The sequence below is a fragment of the Sipha flava genome, unplaced genomic scaffold (genome assembly GCF_003268045.1).
Source record: "Sipha flava isolate LNK unplaced genomic scaffold, YSA_version1 304_pilon_pilon, whole genome shotgun sequence".
In the NCBI taxonomy this organism is placed as follows: Eukaryota; Metazoa; Arthropoda; class Insecta; order Hemiptera; family Aphididae; genus Sipha; species Sipha flava.
Window position 1 is genome coordinate 131,629 of NW_020272981.1, and position 20,750 is coordinate 152,378.

Here is a 20,750-nt window from a genome sequence, read left to right on the forward strand (position 1 = left end):
CACACACACACACACACACACACACACACATACACAAATACATGTGTATATTTTTTTATTAATAGTTTTACACACAAAAATGGAGAATATGCATAAAAATATGGAATGGGGAATCAGATAGACTTCAAACGTTATACCATAAACAATAATTCTCCTTTAGAAAAAACTGTTAAAAACATATTAAAATAATATACATGTATAGTGGTTTTAATGAGAAGTGTATATAAGAATGATTCTGGTAGTATATTTTTTCTCCCATCAACATGTACCACTCTGTCGGCTTTAACAATTTACAGAACATCACACAAAAAAAAAATCATGTATAAATGAGACAAAATAACATTTAAAATCGTTTTTGCCTTATCAGAGTAATACATACTCACTTCCAACTCAGATAAACAGCAACCCGTTACATCATAAGAGTCTACTTAAATTTACATTTTAAAATATGTAAATTATAAATTGTCAATTTGGCCACCAAGATCTCAGTGACCCTTCCTCGCTTAACTGTCCACTTACTGATCGATATCAATAACATTTATTTACATAAATAGTGGCAACAATTGTTATCATAATAGTAATAAGTGATAAGTAGAATTGTAGAATATTATGAATATTATTTTAATACACTAAGTATAAAGTATTTATAAAAGGAAATCATATAATAAACATAACTATAAAAAAAAGAAAAGTACGAACACACTTTTGGTGTACTTTTTGAACACATGGTTGATTATTTAATTGTTAAATTATTTTACATTATAATTAATAAATATATTTTGGAACAATATATAAAAATTGAAAAAGGATTAGTAATGGATTAGTAATTGGATTAGTTGCATCAGAAAAATAATTATAAGCGAATATTGCTAGTCGACCTCAGCATCTTTGCCAATTATAAGTACAAAATATATATTGTAGTTATTCGTATTTCGAAGAATTTGAGAAATGATTTAGAAACGTAACGAAAATATTTTCAAATAGTTCAAGTACAAAATTAATAATTTTAATAAAATAATAACTGAACTTGGTTGAAGCTGTTGAAGGATTATATTTTATAATGTATCACAGTTACAGTTAATTTCACAAATTGTTCAGTATAAAATGTAAAAGTACATTATGTGTTATATTCCGGGTTTATGATATGCTAAATATTAAAATTAAAAATACAAAAGTGTGTTTATTAAGTCAATTTAATATTACATTAAATAAAAAAAGTTATTTTTACGAAGCAAGCAATATTAATCTAATGTTTATGATGCAGCCGCATCACTGCATCAGTATCCAAACCTTTAACCAATTCAACTATTTTTATTTACAAAAATAAATATTAGATTTTACAATATAACTTTATGGATTTTTTTCTCAAATCTTGAATTGTTAATTCGATTTTTAAAAACAAAAATTCCACTTGTGAAACTACTATGACTTATTTTATGAATTTATAACAAATACAATCTACACAAAAAAAATAATTGACTCATAAAAAAATCATATTTTGGTACGTTTAGTAGTTTTCTAGACATATATTGGTCATTTATTTTCATGGTTTTATTAAGATTTTATTTCGTATCAACAATATATTATATACAATAGTAGCTTAAGGGACATTTTAAAAATTATAAAATACAATTACGACTTTCGCACTTAACAATAATGTACAGAAATATAACGTAAACGTCAATGAATAAATATTGTATAGCTATTACTGAATTGTTAATTGTTCTGCATCCTGCAGCTTTACAGACGTGAACACATTTTAAACTAAGTTATACAATATAATATGATCAGCATTAATTTTTCAGTAAACATAAAGTCGTAATGTAAAACCTATATTTTCAATTAATATAAGTACCGAGGCTTCATATCCAAATAATGTTTTCTGATAACAATTCCAATTTCGCTTATCGATATCTGTCTTTTTTATTTAATTTAAAAATAATACACCGATTATATTACGTATAAATTATAATTAATTATATGATAAATTATTATGAATCATTATCATTGATAAAACGCTTATATTATACTCGATAGTCCACCGGTATTTAAAAATTTACGATTTTTAATATCGAACAGGGCCGTATTGAGGTCTGGTGGAGCCCCTGGCGAATCACTGTATTTGCGGCCCCCCCCCCCCCTAAAATGGGAAAGTTGCATTTTTTACAAAAAATCATTTGAGATATATAAACCATGTATAAAAACATAATATACAAGTTAATAATTACTAATAAACTTTAATAACTATTTGTGTTACTATAAAATATAAACAATCAATGAATTATAAAAACATGTAATCTGTTATACAATTGTGTTGGATGATTTTAAATTTATTTTAATACAATATTACAATGGTACTTTTTTTTATTTTATAGAGGCAAATTTATCAATGACATTATCACATTTAATTATTTTAACTACATCTTTTTCATATATCTTGAAAAATATTACATAAGTAGTGTTGAAATTTGCGCCCCTGGCCCATACCCTCTTGATCTGCATTGAATACGACCCTGATATCGACCTAAGTTTTTTTTCAATATAGTCACTTCATTGGGATGAGTAGTCCGTTGTGCGTCTCCAAATTGTGGCTAATCACGCTTTTAAGCATGCGTTTGTTGCACCTATTCAACATTACAAGTCGACTCATACTTATTAATATTATATGAAAAAACTAATTTTTTACAGGATTACTCTGATCTTAATCCATATTAATTTCTTAAATACTATTAGAAAGAAGGACGATGGTGTAACTATTTAAAAATATAAAAACACTATAAAAAACGTGGTAAATAGTACCTAACAGACGAAAACGGAGAAACACATAAGCGATTTGCTAAAAACAAATACTTAGTAATTCGGTGCGTTGTATTGCGCCAGTCAAATGTCGAACATGACAAGCAGAAGTCACACACTCACAAATATTTTTCCAAGCTTAATACGTGCTCAATAATCCAGCAGCGTGTGTAAAAAGTTATCGCAGAAAAACAACGGTTTCCCATCAAATGCGTATTATTTCGCCATCATGCGCAGGATAGTTAATAGTACCTGTATAGCTATACTAAGAAAATGAAATGAGTACAAGAAGAAGCGGTCAATGGGAGCAACGTTATGCGCGGATATTGAATTTACTCGTAGATTAAACATTATACTTGGTATTAACAATTATTGGTTTACTATTATTATCATAAATAAAACTTATATAATTTAATTTTTATCATACTAAATTAATTTATTTACATTTAATCATTTCAATTTTGTTTTTATATCAAACATTTATAATGTTATACATCACATATTTTTAAAACCATAAGGTAGTTTACGAGCGTGGCACTTGCCCTCAATGTCTCCTCCCCTGAATCCGCTCTTGCATTAAACAGTATGTCTTGGTACCTATAACATAATGGTAAATAATAAATAAAAATTATATTTGGACAAATGTGGATAAAATTACATTTTTTTTTTCGAATTGAAAATCGATTTATCTTTAAAATCTATTACAATTTTATTAAATAATATCGATTTTCATTAAATAAAATTTTAATTTTAATTTAAAATATCGAAAACAAACATTTAATGAATTTAAAACCAATCGGAATAACCAAGTATTGATATTTTTATAGGTTTTTAAGTCTGGGTTAAAATATATAGTGACAACATTGGAATTGATAGGAACGATATTTATTGTTGGAAATGACTATCATTATTTCTTGTAATAAACCTTATGTCCTTATGTCGTCCAGTCGTTTGGACCCACCGAACCAACGACGCCATCAGTAAGCCGCTATTCCGCTGGCCGACGCCACTCGTTTAAACGTATACAATAAAGGTAAAACTATAAATTAAACGTGTTAGATATTGCCAGATATGTACGTATTCGGTGGGTTAAGAGGCAGTAAACGAAAACGAAGACGCATCTATATAGTGGTTTGTGTTTTTTATGGTACGACACAATGTCGATCTTGGGATTAAGTACATGTACAGTGCTCCTACACCCTAAAAATGAACTTATTACATTTCTACGCACGGAAAATATAAATCATTGTTCCACATAGTAAGACAGTCATGTATGTTAATAGTCTTGTGGACTTTGTTATATTTTATTAATGCTGCGAATGGAGATAACAAGTAATTTAACGTGTACAAATGTCGAAATTATTTTTCGGAGATCAGTCTTAAAATCATAAATATTTTGACTACGTTCAGGCCAATCTCAAAAATATTTTCTTTTCAAATAACGCACACGATACTCTACGCACGTGAAAATTATATACCGCATCCCAAGCTGGTATGTTAATTAGTTTATAATGGTATGAAAAAAACATTGAAAAACCATATAACATGAACACGTCTAAAGTAAATACGAATTACAAGTACGTGAAAATATGCGTCATTATGACTATGGACATTGGACCGATTACGATTCATGGAAATCGTCAAGATGTTTCAATATTTTTAATGACCCTAATTAAAAAAAAATTATGTATTTTTAACGATCGAATTGAACTGTACCTAAACAAGATTATTTTTCAACGGACTGGTAAATAGAACTTCTTGATGTACGATAAACGTTTCATTCTTTATTTTTTCTGACAGGTCAATATTTATTTTGTAGACTGAAATGGAATGTACATTTAATACATTTTACCATGCATTTGTTTACCATTGACATCGTCGAAATATTTTGTGTTTAAAATTTGTAAATTTTTAATGAAAACACGATAGATGTTTTCAAACTTTTATAAAAATAATTTATAATTCATTACAGGGACGTGCCCAAGGTGGGGTTTTTGGGTCCGAACCCCCCCATTGAAATATTTACATACTCAATAGTTTAATAGTAAATAGTATATAGTGTATTTTAATTTCCCATTATTTTCAATATACAAAGTTTATAGATTATATAAAATACCTATAATGTAAAAACCATGTTTAATTTATACTGCTTTTTTAATATTTATTATTGTTAATTAAATAATGTATTTTTTTATAACATTTTACTATCAAATATAAATTGATTTCAAATTATAGTACCTACCTATTATAGTAAACCTTTGTGCAGAATATGTGTGATGTGTGTATAACTATTGTGACTATTACTTTAGTTATTAACAGTAATTTATTGGTATTGAATTAAACTATAATTATAATTAGAAAACAGATAAAATAAAAATGTTGGACCCCCTAAGAAATTTCTGGGAACGCCACTGGTTCATTATCTACAGCTCATGTTCCTATTGCTCATTTAAGTGAATAAATAAAAATACAAGTACCAAATTGAATTTAATATTTATTCAATAAATATATTTAAGACCTACTATATATAAAATAAGTATTAATAATAACAACACAAATAGTTCTTATATTAAAATTGTACCTTCAGTCTGAATCGTGTATAAAAAAAACAACAAATAATTATAATAGTAATATTGCGTATTAATTATTTTTTAAAAACTTTAATAAACAATTAAGATACTTAACTTAATTTAACTAATATCTAAGTAGAAAACATAAGATTGGTAACATAGGCATGCGCACAGGAGCAGCAAGGTGTGCTCTTGCTGCTCCTGAATGGTTTGAATATATTTGTAAGGGTCGAACTGGTCCAAGCTGGGCCGCCACACCGGTAATGCTTAATACAAAATAAGTTGGTTATCCAAAAAGTGTATTGCTACCAAGCTAATCTTTTCTGTGTTTAAACTTTAAATAGGCCTCGAAGCTTAAATTTGAGCTTAAAAATGTTAACTTAATACTCATGTATTAAAAAAAATGCTTGACGAATTTATATGATTTTTCTGAATACAACTACGGTAATGGACGGATGTGTGTTCGTACATGTTTTTCCGATCACTTGAAATTTCCATTTCAATATTAAATGTTTTCTTTTATATTTCGAGTACGTCGTTCGAGATATAATTCAAGTTTCGAACTGGATCGATAAACCAGAAAGTTCCCCAATGATATTACATTTTAAATATAATTATTTACCTACTTCTAATACGTTGCGTCAATGTTACCACGTTACATAAACCGTTTTATCGTTTCTTCCGCCTGGTATTGGATTGCCGTCGAGCCCCGGGGACTTTGGCGGCCACCACCCAAAATCTGCTGCCACCGCTGTAGTTCGTCATCGGCGTGGTGGTAGAGCGGTTAACCGCTTTGGAGGGACGACCGTTGACCAACGAGCTTGCGGGCGACTGGCCGAACGATGACGACTACACAACCTCGTTCCGTGTACCACTGGTTCTGGCGGCATCCACGTCGTTGGACCGGTAAGATCCCGGGGCCACACCACGGTCGTCGTCAGTGCCTCCTGCGACCGTCCCGGCCGGAATCAGGGCGCAGCGATTGGTCAGGCGCGAATGTTTCCGTCGGCATTTCGGTGCGCAGGATCTCGGTCTAGAGCTACGATGCCTTCTGGTTAGGAGACTCCACTTCGGCTCCTCTTGCGGCAACTGGCCGTTCGACTTCGCGATCTGGTGCCGCACGAACTGCGCCGACGTCGACCGCAATTGTCGCCGGGCGTGTTTGCGATGGTTCCAGCAAACCCGTACCGGGCGTCCGTCAAGGTCAATGGACGAATCTTCGGACAACCCCTTCCGGTTCTCAGTAAAGTTTACTTGCAAATTCTGATTCGCCATAGCAAATTAAGAATTTCGATTTTGAACAGTATTTTTCACCGTCCAGTTAAAACTGGTAAAAAGGATACCTACTACAGTTATTAGTAGAGCCCGGATTTATATGCATTAAAAATCAACTAAATATGTGCTAAAATTACTTCACGTAATTTGCACAGTATGATTTGACCATCGATTGAAGAAATATTCTCCCCGAATTCACGCACATAATTACGACGACTCGATAACGAAGATTAATCTTTCGGCATTTTGAAAAAAATAAAATAATAAAAACGTGAATTACGATACGAGCACATACGAACGCACAGCTGTAAATATTTTGATGCGACTGAAATAGTGAAATAGTGGTGGGTCGTTACTGCTGTATCCGAATACAATGTAACGATTACATAGATGGAACGAGTAGGAACGAGTTCATTAATCGTTCCATCGGTACATTCGGTACAAATTTTCAAATTACAAAATGGTCCCCATCAGGCGATACTGATACCGACACCGAGTAGTACTAAGTGAAATAATGTCAATGGTTAACCATGGTCGTAATCGATATTTTATTATCTTAGAATACGTATTTTATTTCCTCGATTATTGATCTAAAGTTATATTTAGTAAAATCGTTTATACCTACAATTATACCTATTAATTTATTTTGATATTAAACGAAACTATAAAAATATGATATTTTTTTCTTATATTATAATATAATATATTTCAAAAATGTCTAAAAAAATAAAAAACATCTAAATATGCGGTAAAATATGAAATATGCTATTAAAATTGTAAAATAAGCCCTTAAAATAGAAAAATGTCAAAATATGCAATAATATGCGCTAAAAAAGTTTAATTTTTTAAATTGTTATGTTATGAAACAAATTTTGTGCTCACTTAGCATTTCAAATGATCAACCAAAATAAATTTGCAAATGCATACAAATCTGTGCTCTAGTTATTAGTTTCATCACTGAAATCGTTTAGTTTCCTATAGAAAATGTATATATAAGTATTATTGATTAAAGGTATTTTTAACTGAGACATTTTTTTTTTAATCATTACGGCCTAGTTTAAATACTATAACAATCGAACGATAAGTAACAAGCGGACCCGTTCTAACTATTAATTTAACATTTGGTAGCGGAAGTGCTTGTCCGCCATTACCGTTCATCAAAATCAATCTTATTTACATTTTAATGTGAACTGATGAGACTCAACTATAGTGATTTTTTTTTAGTGATTTCAATTTAATAATACGGATTTTTTTCCAAACTATTCTACTCTTAATTTTATCTTGGTGCTAATATTTTCACAAACTTTACCCCACCCTAGTTACGACATTGGTAGCAAGTCCGGATGAATTACAAATTACTAATATTTATTTAGATTATCATTCAACCTTTAATTACAAAATAATTAATAAAATCTAAACCATCTATGCTTTTCTATAAACATAATATAACAAGACTTAAACTTTATAAACAAAGATTATCTATCATATATTTATTGAACTAAAAATATACAATGGGTATGCATAAATGCACCAAAAAAAATGACTAACTAGTAAATATATGGTAAGAAAAGTGTTACTTTAAATTACTTTATATTATCTGATAAATACCTTGGTTATGGTTGTAAATGTCTATAACCATATCTGTGGAAGATGATACCACTATTCGTTCCACAACCAAAAATGTTATGATATATGAAGATAAACAAAAATTGATACCCGTGATCAAATTGACATTATTGAATTTATTATCATATTACAATGATAGACTAGTAATTTATATTCTTAATTATTTATACATTACATTTTTTAAATAAATCAATATATTATATTCAAAAAAAAAAATACGAACCATGGAGGGCGAATGCCCCCTTCACCCCCCTTCATATACGTCCTCGATCGAATTTGTATCGTTATTTAAATAACTTAAACAAAAAAAATCACAATTTTAGCATTTATTTTATGTTGAGCTTTGTACTGGGCGTTAATTGTTGCTTATCGTTAGGGCTCGAATGCTTATGCATTTAAAATTACTGTATGCATTTATATACTAAATATACTAAATATGCATTCGAAATATATACTAAAAATCATATGCAAAATTTTTATTATAAAATATTTTTGTTTGTTATTATAAATCATTATAAAAATTTTGGTATATGTATATATATATATATATTTTTAATATAATATAGCGTTTTATTTTTTTACTATTACATTGCGTTACACTGCGACAAAATGGATTTTTTAATTTGTTCAAAATTGTAGCTAGGTCTGTTATCTGAGAGCAAATTTGTATCTAGGTCAGCATTAAATTGGATAAATTGAAAAAATATGCAATTGCATAAACATCCGAATCCTACTCATCATCATGCATCTGTACGTTGTTGTTGTTACCTCGAATACGTCAATAAGTACATTGATTGTCAGGAATTAGTGGTATGACGATCTGGTTGATCCGTAACAAACGTAGATTGGAAGCGAGAAAAACAGTTTGGGAACCTCTGCGACAGAACGTTTTACTGGTGAGGGGAAGATACGGACGACGCGGCGCAGTGACGTGCGGGCAGAAGTTGCTGCCGAGTGAATAAAAGGAGACGCAGTCCCCTCAACAGCAGGTATATTGTTCCCATCGAGATGACGCCTCGAGATAGACGATAACATTCTACGCATACCTTTACCCTCGACAAACAGGACGCACCCGGCTGGAGCCGTTCTCCGTGGACATGATTTATCAGTTGTACTAATATTACCATTTATAATCAACGCTGTTACAAATCCCACTACCACCCTCCTCGTTTCAAAAACCCAACGGTTCGGATACTTGTTGTTCAAATCAAACAGGTTTCGAGGCGGATTAACGTTGCACTTAAAACTACTCAAAAATAACTTACCTGCGTTTTACATTACACGTTTGTTTTATACAAAATTCAGTGATACGTATTTTTTGTCTTTTCATTGTCTATGAATATTAATATTTTTTGGAACGTTTACGAATATTTACAAGAACGGCAGAGTGGATGCTTTGAAATAAAACTTGTGTAGGTCATAATGCAATGGATATTTATTGAATTTATTTCGCCACGGGTGGAGAGTTCTAAGAAAACGACCTCGATAGTCGACACTGGCCAAGGGTTTAAGAGAACAATAAAGACCTTTTCAATATATTTAACACGCGTTTTATATTAAACACATGTGCAGTGCTCGGATACACACATTCAGGTCTTAGGCGTGATTGTTAAATCTTTTATTTATTATCTTCATATATTTCGGGGTCCCAAAACGATAAAGGTTAAGGTTCCGAAAAAAATTATAACAATACTACACAACCATAAACCACATTGTTACTTGTAAGTAATCTGTAGGGGCAAAATTTACAAGAAACATGCGATGGTCTTTCCTGCGATCCTGCTGAGACGCATACCGTAGATTAACGATATTTCTTTTCCCTCATATATAATTTTATCACTACCTACGTTTCTTTGAAAAAACGTGTTTGGTAAATGTATTTTATAATGTTGTATGCGTTCACAATCTGCTGAGCAGATGTAAATATTTACTTGAAGTATATTCCACGTTGTGGTATACTAATACATGTATGACTTTGAAAAAATATAAATGTAACATATAATATTATTATAAATTATAATATTTTTACAAATTAGATGATGTATGATTTTCGAAATCATTTATTTCGTACGTAAATATATTTTTTAAGAATTAAATAATGAAATAATAGTACCTATAATGTAATATATGAAGATATAAAGTGTAATTACTAATGTACTAGTACTGTATACGAGTATAGGTGACCTGACATAAAAACTTTCTCCTCTATCATCAAATAACCCTCCTTCGAGAAAATTAACTAGCGGTCCTTATTATACGTATATGTATTATATATGTATATATATATTACACGTGTAATTCGTGTAGTTTTGATATTTGTGTATTGGTTCGTACCATTAGAAATTTATTTGTAAGTATACGTGTAAATATGCCATTAATTATTAATTGTTTATACATTTTTTTAAGGTTATAAGATATATAAATTTAAAAAATATATAAACTTGTTACAGTTCTGAAATTAATGATTTTACTGTCAAAATTATTTTTTTCTTTTTCTAATATCAAAAGTAAAAAATAATTATTTGAAATTATTATTTTATTACAATTTCAGCTTATTAAAGGTGTGTATCTTATGAGTAACCAGCGAAATTTCTCGGTCTTAAATAATAAATTAATATTTCGAAGTAAAAAACATTTACGTTGAAAAAGCTCACAATTATCGTATATTATAATGATCTTTATTTTTTATATTATATTGCTAAACTATATATACATCAATTGGTAATAATTACTCGTAAAACTACAATACCAAATAAAATAAAATAATTTCTATGTAACCAAAAAGTGGAAAAAAATTATCCAGTGTAGAGTCCAAGACTGTTTCCATATTTAAAAATGCTATTTCAAAAAATCTTTTATTATTGCACTTCTAAAGTATTAGTAGAACATCTAAGTGAAATTATAAGTCTACGTTTTGTCGATTTTAAGATTTAGTAATTAGTAAATATAGTGGTATTTTAATTTTATTTATATATATTCCAATGTATATTTATTAAAAAAATGAAAAAAAAATGTCGAATTATTTTCCTTTTAATTTAACATAATAACATTTGAAATGTTATAATTTAAAAATATAACATATAATATGCTATATTTTAAGTTCGACGTAGAATATTTCTTATAATAACTTATTACTTATTAATGTTGTTATATTTTTCTGTGCACAATTATTATCGATAAACATCAGAAAAAGTCAAAACGTCTAACAACAAATAAAGATAAGATATTTGAAGAGAACGTTCTGGTTTTTTTTTTAAAATAGTTTCCTGTACAGCTCGTTGTTATTTGTTACTCTGTTTGCTATACCGTCTACATATGCCGTCTCGTGTGCGTGATCATAAAATTTTATTTTTATTTTTGTTGCAAATTTCATTACATTTTTAATTTAATTTAATTTCGTAACAAATATGCTTAAGCAAATAACGAGTGTTTTAGTTAAAAAATATATTACTGGACTCGGGTCAGATGTTTTTTTTAGCAGAGCAAAATGTACTGTTTTGTAATTTTTGTGAAACGAAAGTGAGCGTGGATAAAAGGTTTATTGTCACCCAAAATCTGAAGACGGAAAAACATAAGCGGGCAGCTAAGCGTGTTGAAAATCATCCAGGTACAAGTAAAATACTTACACAACAATTTATAACGGACGCTACAAAAGTCTGTATTTAGTCACGTTCTATGTAAGGCTTTGTTGTCAGCAAACATACTTTTGAAGAAATTATCAAATCCGTATTTTAAAGAATTTTTATCAAAGTACACTGGTAAGGATATTCCTTCTGAATCAAAGTTACGAAAAGGTTATGTTAATGCAATTTATGAAAATACAATTCAAAAAGTAAGGAATTATGTTCAAAATAAATGTATTTGGGTGTCAATAGATGAAACTACTGATTGTACAGGTAGATATGTAGCAAATGTTGTTATTGGAATTTTAAATGACTCTGAGAGTAGTAATATTTTTCTTTTACATTCTGAGGAGCTCGAAAAATGTAATCATTCCACAATTTGTAGATTATTTGATAAATCTATGAATTTACTTTGGCCAAAAGGTGTTCAGCTCGATAAAGTATTATTGTTTATTAAAGACGCTGCCCCCTATATGGTTAAAGCTGGAGGATCCATTAAATTATTTTATTTAAAAGCTATACACATTACTTGTTTGGCCCATGCATTTCATAGGATCGCAGAAACTATACAAACAGGATATCCAAAAGATTGACAAACTAATTGCAAATGTGAAAATGGTTTTCCGTAAAGCACCTTCTCGCATTCAATATTTTAAGTCAATAGCCCCATTTCTATCACTACAACCTGAAACAATTTTGAAAAGATGGGGTACTTGGATAAAGGCAGCGATTTATTACTGTGAAAATTTTGAGCAAATGAAATTAATCATTAATACTTTTGATGACAATAATGCAGTATCAATAAAAAAATTCAAAAAAGTATCTCTCTGATCAAAATATTGAAGCTCAACTTGTATTTATTAAATCAAATTTTTCGGATTTTTACCCGATTTAATTACAAGACTTGAAAAACAAGGAATTCCACTTGTAGATTCTATTTATATTGTTGAAGAAGCAAAAAAAAATATTAATTTAAATTAATGGGAAATGGGGGAAAAAATTAAAATTAAGATTGAGTCTGTTTTATCAAAAAATAAAGGTTATCAAGCTGTTTTAATAATATCAGAGATACTAAATGGAGAAGAAAACATAGATGGAATACCCGAAGATTGGAGTTTAAATTATCTCACGTACATGAAAAACTGCCCAATAACATCAGTCGACGTTGAACGTTCGTTTTCAGCGTACAAAAATGTACTCACTTCCAATCGACAATCGTTCAAATTCGAAAACATTAAAAAATCTTTAATTGTTCAATGCAATTTCCAAGATAAAATAATATATAAAATAAATAGTAAAAATAGTTACTTAAAGAAAATTGTTTTTATTTTTTCAGAGCCATTAAAAGAAAACTCTGAAGAAAACTGAAACTTAAACAGAAATACACATTTTTAGTCACATTTTTACTATTTATATAATTTATTATACTTATATTATTAATTTTTATAAACTATTTATCAAATTGCATTTAAAATAAAAATAATAATTCAATTAATATTTATTAATTACATATTTCATTGCATATTTTAGTGCATATAACTTTTTTTGTGCATATTTTCATGCATTTTTGACAATATATTTAATGTGTTAAGATTATATATTCTTTAATCCATTATGTTATCACATTATATTTCAATTTCAATAGGTCGTAATGAAAATGTTTTCTCTTCTCTAAGAGACGCACATAAATAGTCCACAGAGTAAAATTTGAGAAAAAATCACTGAAGGTTAAGTATATGAAATTGTACCTTTTTTTTTTTTTTGAAAATATTACATTCTAACTATATTTATAACTTTATAATATAATTTAATTTAATATAATTTATAATATTATTAATATTTAATTAACAATAATAGATATAAACTATAATTTGTAATCTAAAATGTACTATTTCATAAAATTGCAAGAAAATTATGTTTTTAAACAAATTAATTATTAAATGAGTATTTTTGAGACATTAGTTTTTATATCCAATACATTTTCCTTTTCATAATCATCGAAATTTTTTTTTTATTTTAAAATATTTAGAAAGATAGCGTAGTTATTATTCTTTCACTGAAACTTTTGAAGTTATGATGGGATACTTGAAATTGAATGCACTGTATTTATAAAACTTATTGGATGTCTATAAAGCGCACTTTAAATATTGTGGTGCATATTTGAGAAATTGTAATACACGAAAAATAATCACTGAAAACTGCAGTTGAAGATAGTACCTATTTGTAAAAAAAGGAGCCCCACATGAACAAAATAACTCTGTAGCAGATCATTAAGGAATGAATTAATCTGATATTATTTTCGATTTCATAATCACCCAGCTTACAGCAAAATCAATTGGCGTGATTTGTTTGCTGATTTTTCAGTCGTCTGGTATTGTCTTAGCCTTATTATTATTTTGTGCTTTGACGTCAAAAAAACATCATCGTAGTAATTCGATATAATAATACTAAATAATACATGATGTTCCTTGAACACCTATTGCGATATCTCCTGACCCTGAGGTGAGGAGATAATTAAATTTGGTTTTTATACGACTTACAGAGACAAGGAATATAAATATCCATATTTTAAGTACATTTTTATGTTTTGGTAAAAAAATTTTAAAATAAATAACTTTTTGATTAGTTATTTTCGAATAATTTGGCAATTTTATAATTTTATTTTCTGAAAATTAAATTGTTAATTTTTACGATATTAGGAAAAAAGGTAACCGGAAAAAATGTCTTGGAAAAAAATTTACCGGAAAAAAGTCTCCAAATTAATATTTGATTTAAATTCAGTCATTTATGCACAAACAAAATAAAATATACTATAACATATAATATAATAATATAATATCTTAAACATCTACAATAATATTATTTAAAAAATATATGAGTGAAATTATTCAGATATAAAATGTCTCTTTCTTATATTTTGACCTATTTGCTTTAAAAAATTAGGAATATCTGCAGATTTATCTTCATCAAAACGCTTACATAAAATGTTTGGAACTAATACGAAACTGAATACGTATGATAGGTACCTATATACTTTATTTACAGATAAGATTTGTTAACCAAATTTATTTTATAAATAAAATAACAAGGATAATGGAAATATTGTTTTATTTATACTGTAACGAGAGACTTTTTTTCTGGGGACTTTTTTTCCGTTTATCCATTTTTACTAACCGCATGGTTATTAACATTTAGATTTCTTTTAATTCACAGAAAAATAGTAAGTAAACATTTTAATGTCTTGACATTTGGCATCTTATCTTGTTTTTTGGTATTAAGCATTATACTGTTTAATACTATTGTGATATTAAATAATATTGCTGGAATCAATATTATTTTTATCGATAGTATACTATACTTACACTTAAATAGCCATTGTAGCAATATTATAATTTATTACATCCGTTATGCCATGAACCCATATAATGGGATGTTTGAATAATACAGACGTTCTTTATTCATAATTATATTTTTGTGTTTAATCATTTCGAGAGTCTGGAGTTCTTGATAAACATTGTAGAATATTATAGGAATTTTTTAAACACTTAGTAAAATATATGTGTTTTAATTTATACCACATAATGTGGCAGAACAATTTATAGCAACAAATTAAATCACAGTTATATTATTGGTCAATAATTAAGAAAAATTAAAAAGGATTTAGTATATTTTTTAAATAAACTATGTGATAAATGACCGTTTATCGTACACAAATATTTAAAAACATTGTGTAAAATTAGATATACTTATAATATATTATTTATGCCATTAAAATATTTCAAACCGTAACAAAGAAAAAATTATGGTCAAATTTGATTTACATTCTACAGAATCAAAAAATACCATTTTTATTTTGCTTATTTTATAATTTCGTATTTTTAGGATTTTAAGAACATAAATGAAAATTTCAGTACATTTTCGAAGTTTTTTAAAAATATTTAAATTTATAAGTAATTATTATCTAATTATTTAGTTTATCGACCCGTATAATCGTAGTTGTTCCAAATATTTTTAGATTCGAGTTTGATAAATTACAAAAAAACTATTTTTTCACTATATAATGCTTATATTGTAAATTAGTGCGAGTTTATAATATTAAAAAATATAAAATATAAAAATAACAATTATTACATATTAAATACTAACTTAAAAATTATAATTCATTTTTAATATTTAAGTGTAAAATACATTTAGTCTTGCGTATTTTGGTTTTTTCATTTAGTTAAAATGCATATTTTATGTTTTTTGTGCATAATTCGTAATTTTTAATGCATATACAAAAAAGCTTACACATTACAGTCATTTAAAGTGCATACAAATTCGAGGCCTATTAATCACTTACAGTATTAAATATCAATGTTCATTTTAAATTAATTAAAAATGAATAGATTAAGTATAAATAATATTATAGTAGACATTTTATAATAGAATATTTTTTATGAAATCAAAATATCCCGCAAATATAATTAATAACGTGTAATGTATTCAAAATAAGAAAACTATAAACTGAAAATATGGAGTACGAACATTTTTATTTTATCTACTATGTTTACTAATTATAGTGATGTAGAACAGAATCAGTTTTATTCTGATAATAAATGTTGTCCAGTTGACTGAGTTCAGGAGGTTTTTTTTTTATTAAGTCTTTACAGTTTTTCAAATTAAGATAAACTGATGAAAAATAACAGAAAACCTGTAATATTTACGGAATTTCAGGTATCGGCAAAATCGATTTTTTTTTTCTCCGTCGTAACGCTGTGTCCTACGTGACCACACAACAAATCTGATAATCCCAATACAAATATTAAAATTAACAAATAGCCGGAAACGAATCGGACGCGTTTGTGCCCTTTTCACGCGGACGTATGATAAGCAGTGCGTTTTTTGATACACATGCGAAACGCGTCACCATACGCGGCGCGTTACGGCTATTGCTTGTTATGATAGATTTTACAAACACACGCTAATTAAATTTTGAACAATTTCAATATTTAAATAATTCTTCCGAGCATATGAGTCCGAAAAAAGTTCATACTTTGCCCGTGCAGCCCATACACGAATCATTTTCTTTAGGAAAAATATCATTCAGGCATAACTAAAATGTTTATGGTAGAACCCGATTGCGTACGATTTATCTTTTTGGGAATATGATTGTGTATTTTTGTAGATGGTTAACAAAAAGGTGAATAAGAAAAATAATTAAACATTATTGCGTATGAAATTTTATGCAACGTTGTCGAATTTGTCAATAATAGTAAATTATTTAGACCGTAACAAAAAACAAGACATAAACAATAAATATTGTATTCGTGTATATTAAGTGTATTCATGTATTTAACCAATTAAAATTCTCGACGATTGATTGTTCATTATACGTTTTGAAAACGTTTCAAAAAAAGTCTAACTGTCGGGGCCAAAGAAAATAATTCATTAAATATTACTAATAACCAGTAATTGAGTATACAGTTGCATTTATTTTAATCTAAATAGGTACGTAGTATAAGATTACAAAATAATATAGTTAAAATTACTTAAATACCGAAATACCACATTTATCTATCAGTAATAAATTAAATGCAATACAAACTACATGGGTACCTACTGAAATTGTTACATAAAAAATTATTATTATTAGTACAAAAATAATAATTCAATAATTTTTTAGTTACTAATTAGTACTTTTGTTTTTCTTAGTATATAGAGACAATTTTAGATAACTACATTATAATATTTTTGTCATTTTTATACTGATCATAAATATTAATAAAAGCTTTGATCCGTTTTAAATCGGATAAATTAGCAGCATACGCAATCGGATTCCTGCCTTGTTTTAGGAAATAAAATTACAAAAAAAATGGACTACAAAAACTTAGTTCATAGGTCCGGAGTTAATGTGCAGAATATGATAAATTGTCTTCTAGTTTGTACAATAATTCATTAAAACTTCTAATGGACACCCGATAATAATTTAAAATTTATTTTTCGTATTCCCGCAAATCAGCAAACATTATAAAAAAATGCACCTTTTAAGGACCTTAGGACCACTAAATGATGAACAAAAAAGGTGAACTCTTTTCATGTCATTTTTTTTTTTTTTTTTTTTTACTAATTCTTATTTTATTTAAAATGTATTACAAGTAGTTTGTTTATTTAGTTTTGCATATCGATACGTCTGTACGATATAAAAGCAATAATAAAACTGACGTTTAGTCTAACAAAATGACAAAAATTGGATAGATAAAATACGCGCGTCGCGTATTTACGCGTATATGCGAATACAAACAAGAGTCCCGAATTCATACGCGTCCATGTGAAATGGACTTTACATGTCATGTGTGTTGAAAAACAAAATAGTTTGATTTTGATCGCATATCCGTATGCGATTTTCATACTTCGTCTGACGTATTTATTATTATCAATTATTTGATATTATTATAATAAAATATTATTAAAGAAATTTTATATTACGTTATTTACTTAAGTTGCTATATTATATTAATATTTTATTTTATTATTTTTAATGATGGAATTATTAAAATCGAAAGTGCAAAAAAGAAATGTGCTCTGGAAATAAGTGGAGCCAAAAACTATAGGGATAGGATTTTCGATCAGAAGCATTTTTGTTTTGTAGTATTAAAGACATAGATAGTGTTTAATCTAGCAGATAGCTTATGGTTAAATTGTAATTTAATTGCACAGAATAGGTACCAGTTAAGAACACTGCAAATCCTATTAAAGGTACATTTTTCTCGGTTTGAGTATCGCGATGGTATTTCGTGGAACGATAGTCGTTGCGCACTATTTATATGCATATCGCACAGCTATTTTGCTTCAAGCGACTGCCACTAAAGTCGTTAACGGCGATCGTACGTTTCGAATAGTAGTTCGGGAGAAGGGTAAATATAATCGTCAATTGTTAACGTTTATTGTTGTTTATTGTGACTTGTGAATGTTATATTGAAAACAACGTGTGCTCTTTCATTTTTTGACGCGGATGATGAAATTCTTCTGGAAAAAGATTAAAAAAAGAGATAAGATTTTAGAGAATAAAAGATGGAAAAAAATGGTTACATACAAAAATCGGGTGTAGCAGGGTACATATTTCGGTTGTAATATTCTTTGTAAATATCGTCTTTGTCGCACCGAGGTAAACGTATCTCAATTTTGAATCAAAACGACCTTAGCAACTGACAAAAAAAGGTACGTTGTCAATTAAATATTATGGAAAAAAGTCATTGTTATTTTGTTGTATGGACTCCTAAAGGTTAGTACCAGTCTGTCTATCATAATATAGTATTTATAACCATGGTATAAATTATTACCACAGTGTGATATTACCATGCTCAAATGATAAATACCGTCGGTTAAAATACGGTTCGGACGAAATATGTGTTGTAGACTTAGTCTACGATCAGACTAGACCCGGCATCGGCCAAATTAACGTTCGGCCGAACACGAAAGAAAAAAATAAAAGTATAAATTCAATTGTACCCGGTCACATTATATCCGAGAAATTCGGATTGTTTACGGCCGATGTCGGATGAAAACAAAATATTTTGTTTTTTTTGACCGTGTTCGGCCGAACGTTAATTCGGCCGATGCCGCGGCATGCCGGGTCTAGTCTGATCGTAGATTAAAATATGGTTTGGACGAATATGTGTCGGCTACAGTACTTTCGGCTATTTTAAAGCTCCTCGTGGTTACCAATAAGGCCTAGCATTTTAAATTGTACTTAAATTTTACTCACTCATTAACGCTAGTTATGTCCGATGAAAAAGTCATTTTATCGAAAATTATTAAAAAAAAAAATTAATTTATAATACATTTAATAATATACTGGTAAATATTAAATTATTATATTTTATCAATGATTTTATTGTCAACGAAATAATATGGGCCAACGCGATTACAGAATACAGATAAACATAATTATTTTAAAATTATTTTATTTATTACATTGTTATAACGAAGCGACCAGGTCTGTGATAGAGAGGAAAAAGTGGCGGTACATGTAATGAGGTACACCAACATTGATGATCACTTACTACTCACACAACGGCTTGCATAAAACTATTACCTATTCTGAAACCCTTAAAAACCGACTGTATGCAATTCCAACGCGTTAGGTGTTTTAATCCACGAAACGCTGCGATGGAGAGTAAAATCAGAGAAATCGTCACGTAACGTTACATGGCAGCTGCCGGTCTATCCCCTATATCTGTCACTAGCTCTGCTGCAGTGCGAGACAGAAAGAGGGCGTACTATTTACCTGCTACCAACTACCTGTGACGGTGTTCGTGTTATATATTAATATTTTTCAGTAAAAATAATTATTTAACAAAAAAAAACCTGACTTCGGTAACAAAACATATTGAAAAAAATAAATGAAAAATATGAATTAATTGTACAAAACAAGAATAACCTCAATCACCATATTAATCGAACGTTGTCAATATATGTACTACTATAATGCTAAAACAAAAGAAAATATTATGGCCGAACAATTACACGAAACCACATTTTGTAATTAATAACAATTTCTCAGACCAACGAATACCTAATACTCATATTATAAACAGGAAACAACACGTTAACATGTTAGTATGATGTTTTAAAGTATAACTTATCATTTTTGTTTAACTATAGAAGGCACCCGACTAAAACGGAATTTAATGTAATTCATATTTTTTCATTTATTTTTTCAATGTATATTTTATCGAGGTCCAGTAATTATTTTTATTGTAAAATATTAATACAAAAAGAAAACTGCTATTATTCTACTAACAAATAATAGAAAAATTACAGTTAAACGTAGGCACTTACCTATTTTCGTAGCTTTTGCTATGACGATACATAAATC

The 20,750-nt window shown here is 28.5% G+C and overlaps 1 protein-coding gene across 1 annotated transcript; it reads left to right on the forward strand.

Annotated features, from left to right (window-relative positions):
* The first annotated feature begins 12,877 nt into the window (after positions 1-12,877).
* Positions 12,878-13,258, forward strand: LOC112686329. Its single transcript, XM_025558546.1, has 2 exons — positions 12,878-13,163; positions 13,227-13,258. The coding sequence occupies exons 1-2, from the start codon at positions 12,878-12,880 to the stop codon at positions 13,256-13,258; spliced, it is 318 nt and encodes a 105-aa protein (XP_025414331.1).
* The last annotated feature ends 7,492 nt before the right edge of the window (positions 13,259-20,750 follow it).

Excerpts from the sequence above, each read along its gene's own strand:
- LOC112686329 (XM_025558546.1), top strand. The coding sequence starts at position 12,878 with ATGGGGGAAAAAATTAAAATTAAGATTGAGTCTGTTTTATCAAAAAAT. Across the intron at positions 13,164-13,226 it reads TCAATGCAATTTCCAAGATA|AGCCATTAAAAGAAAACTCT; the intron begins AAATAATATATA and ends TTATTTTTTCAG.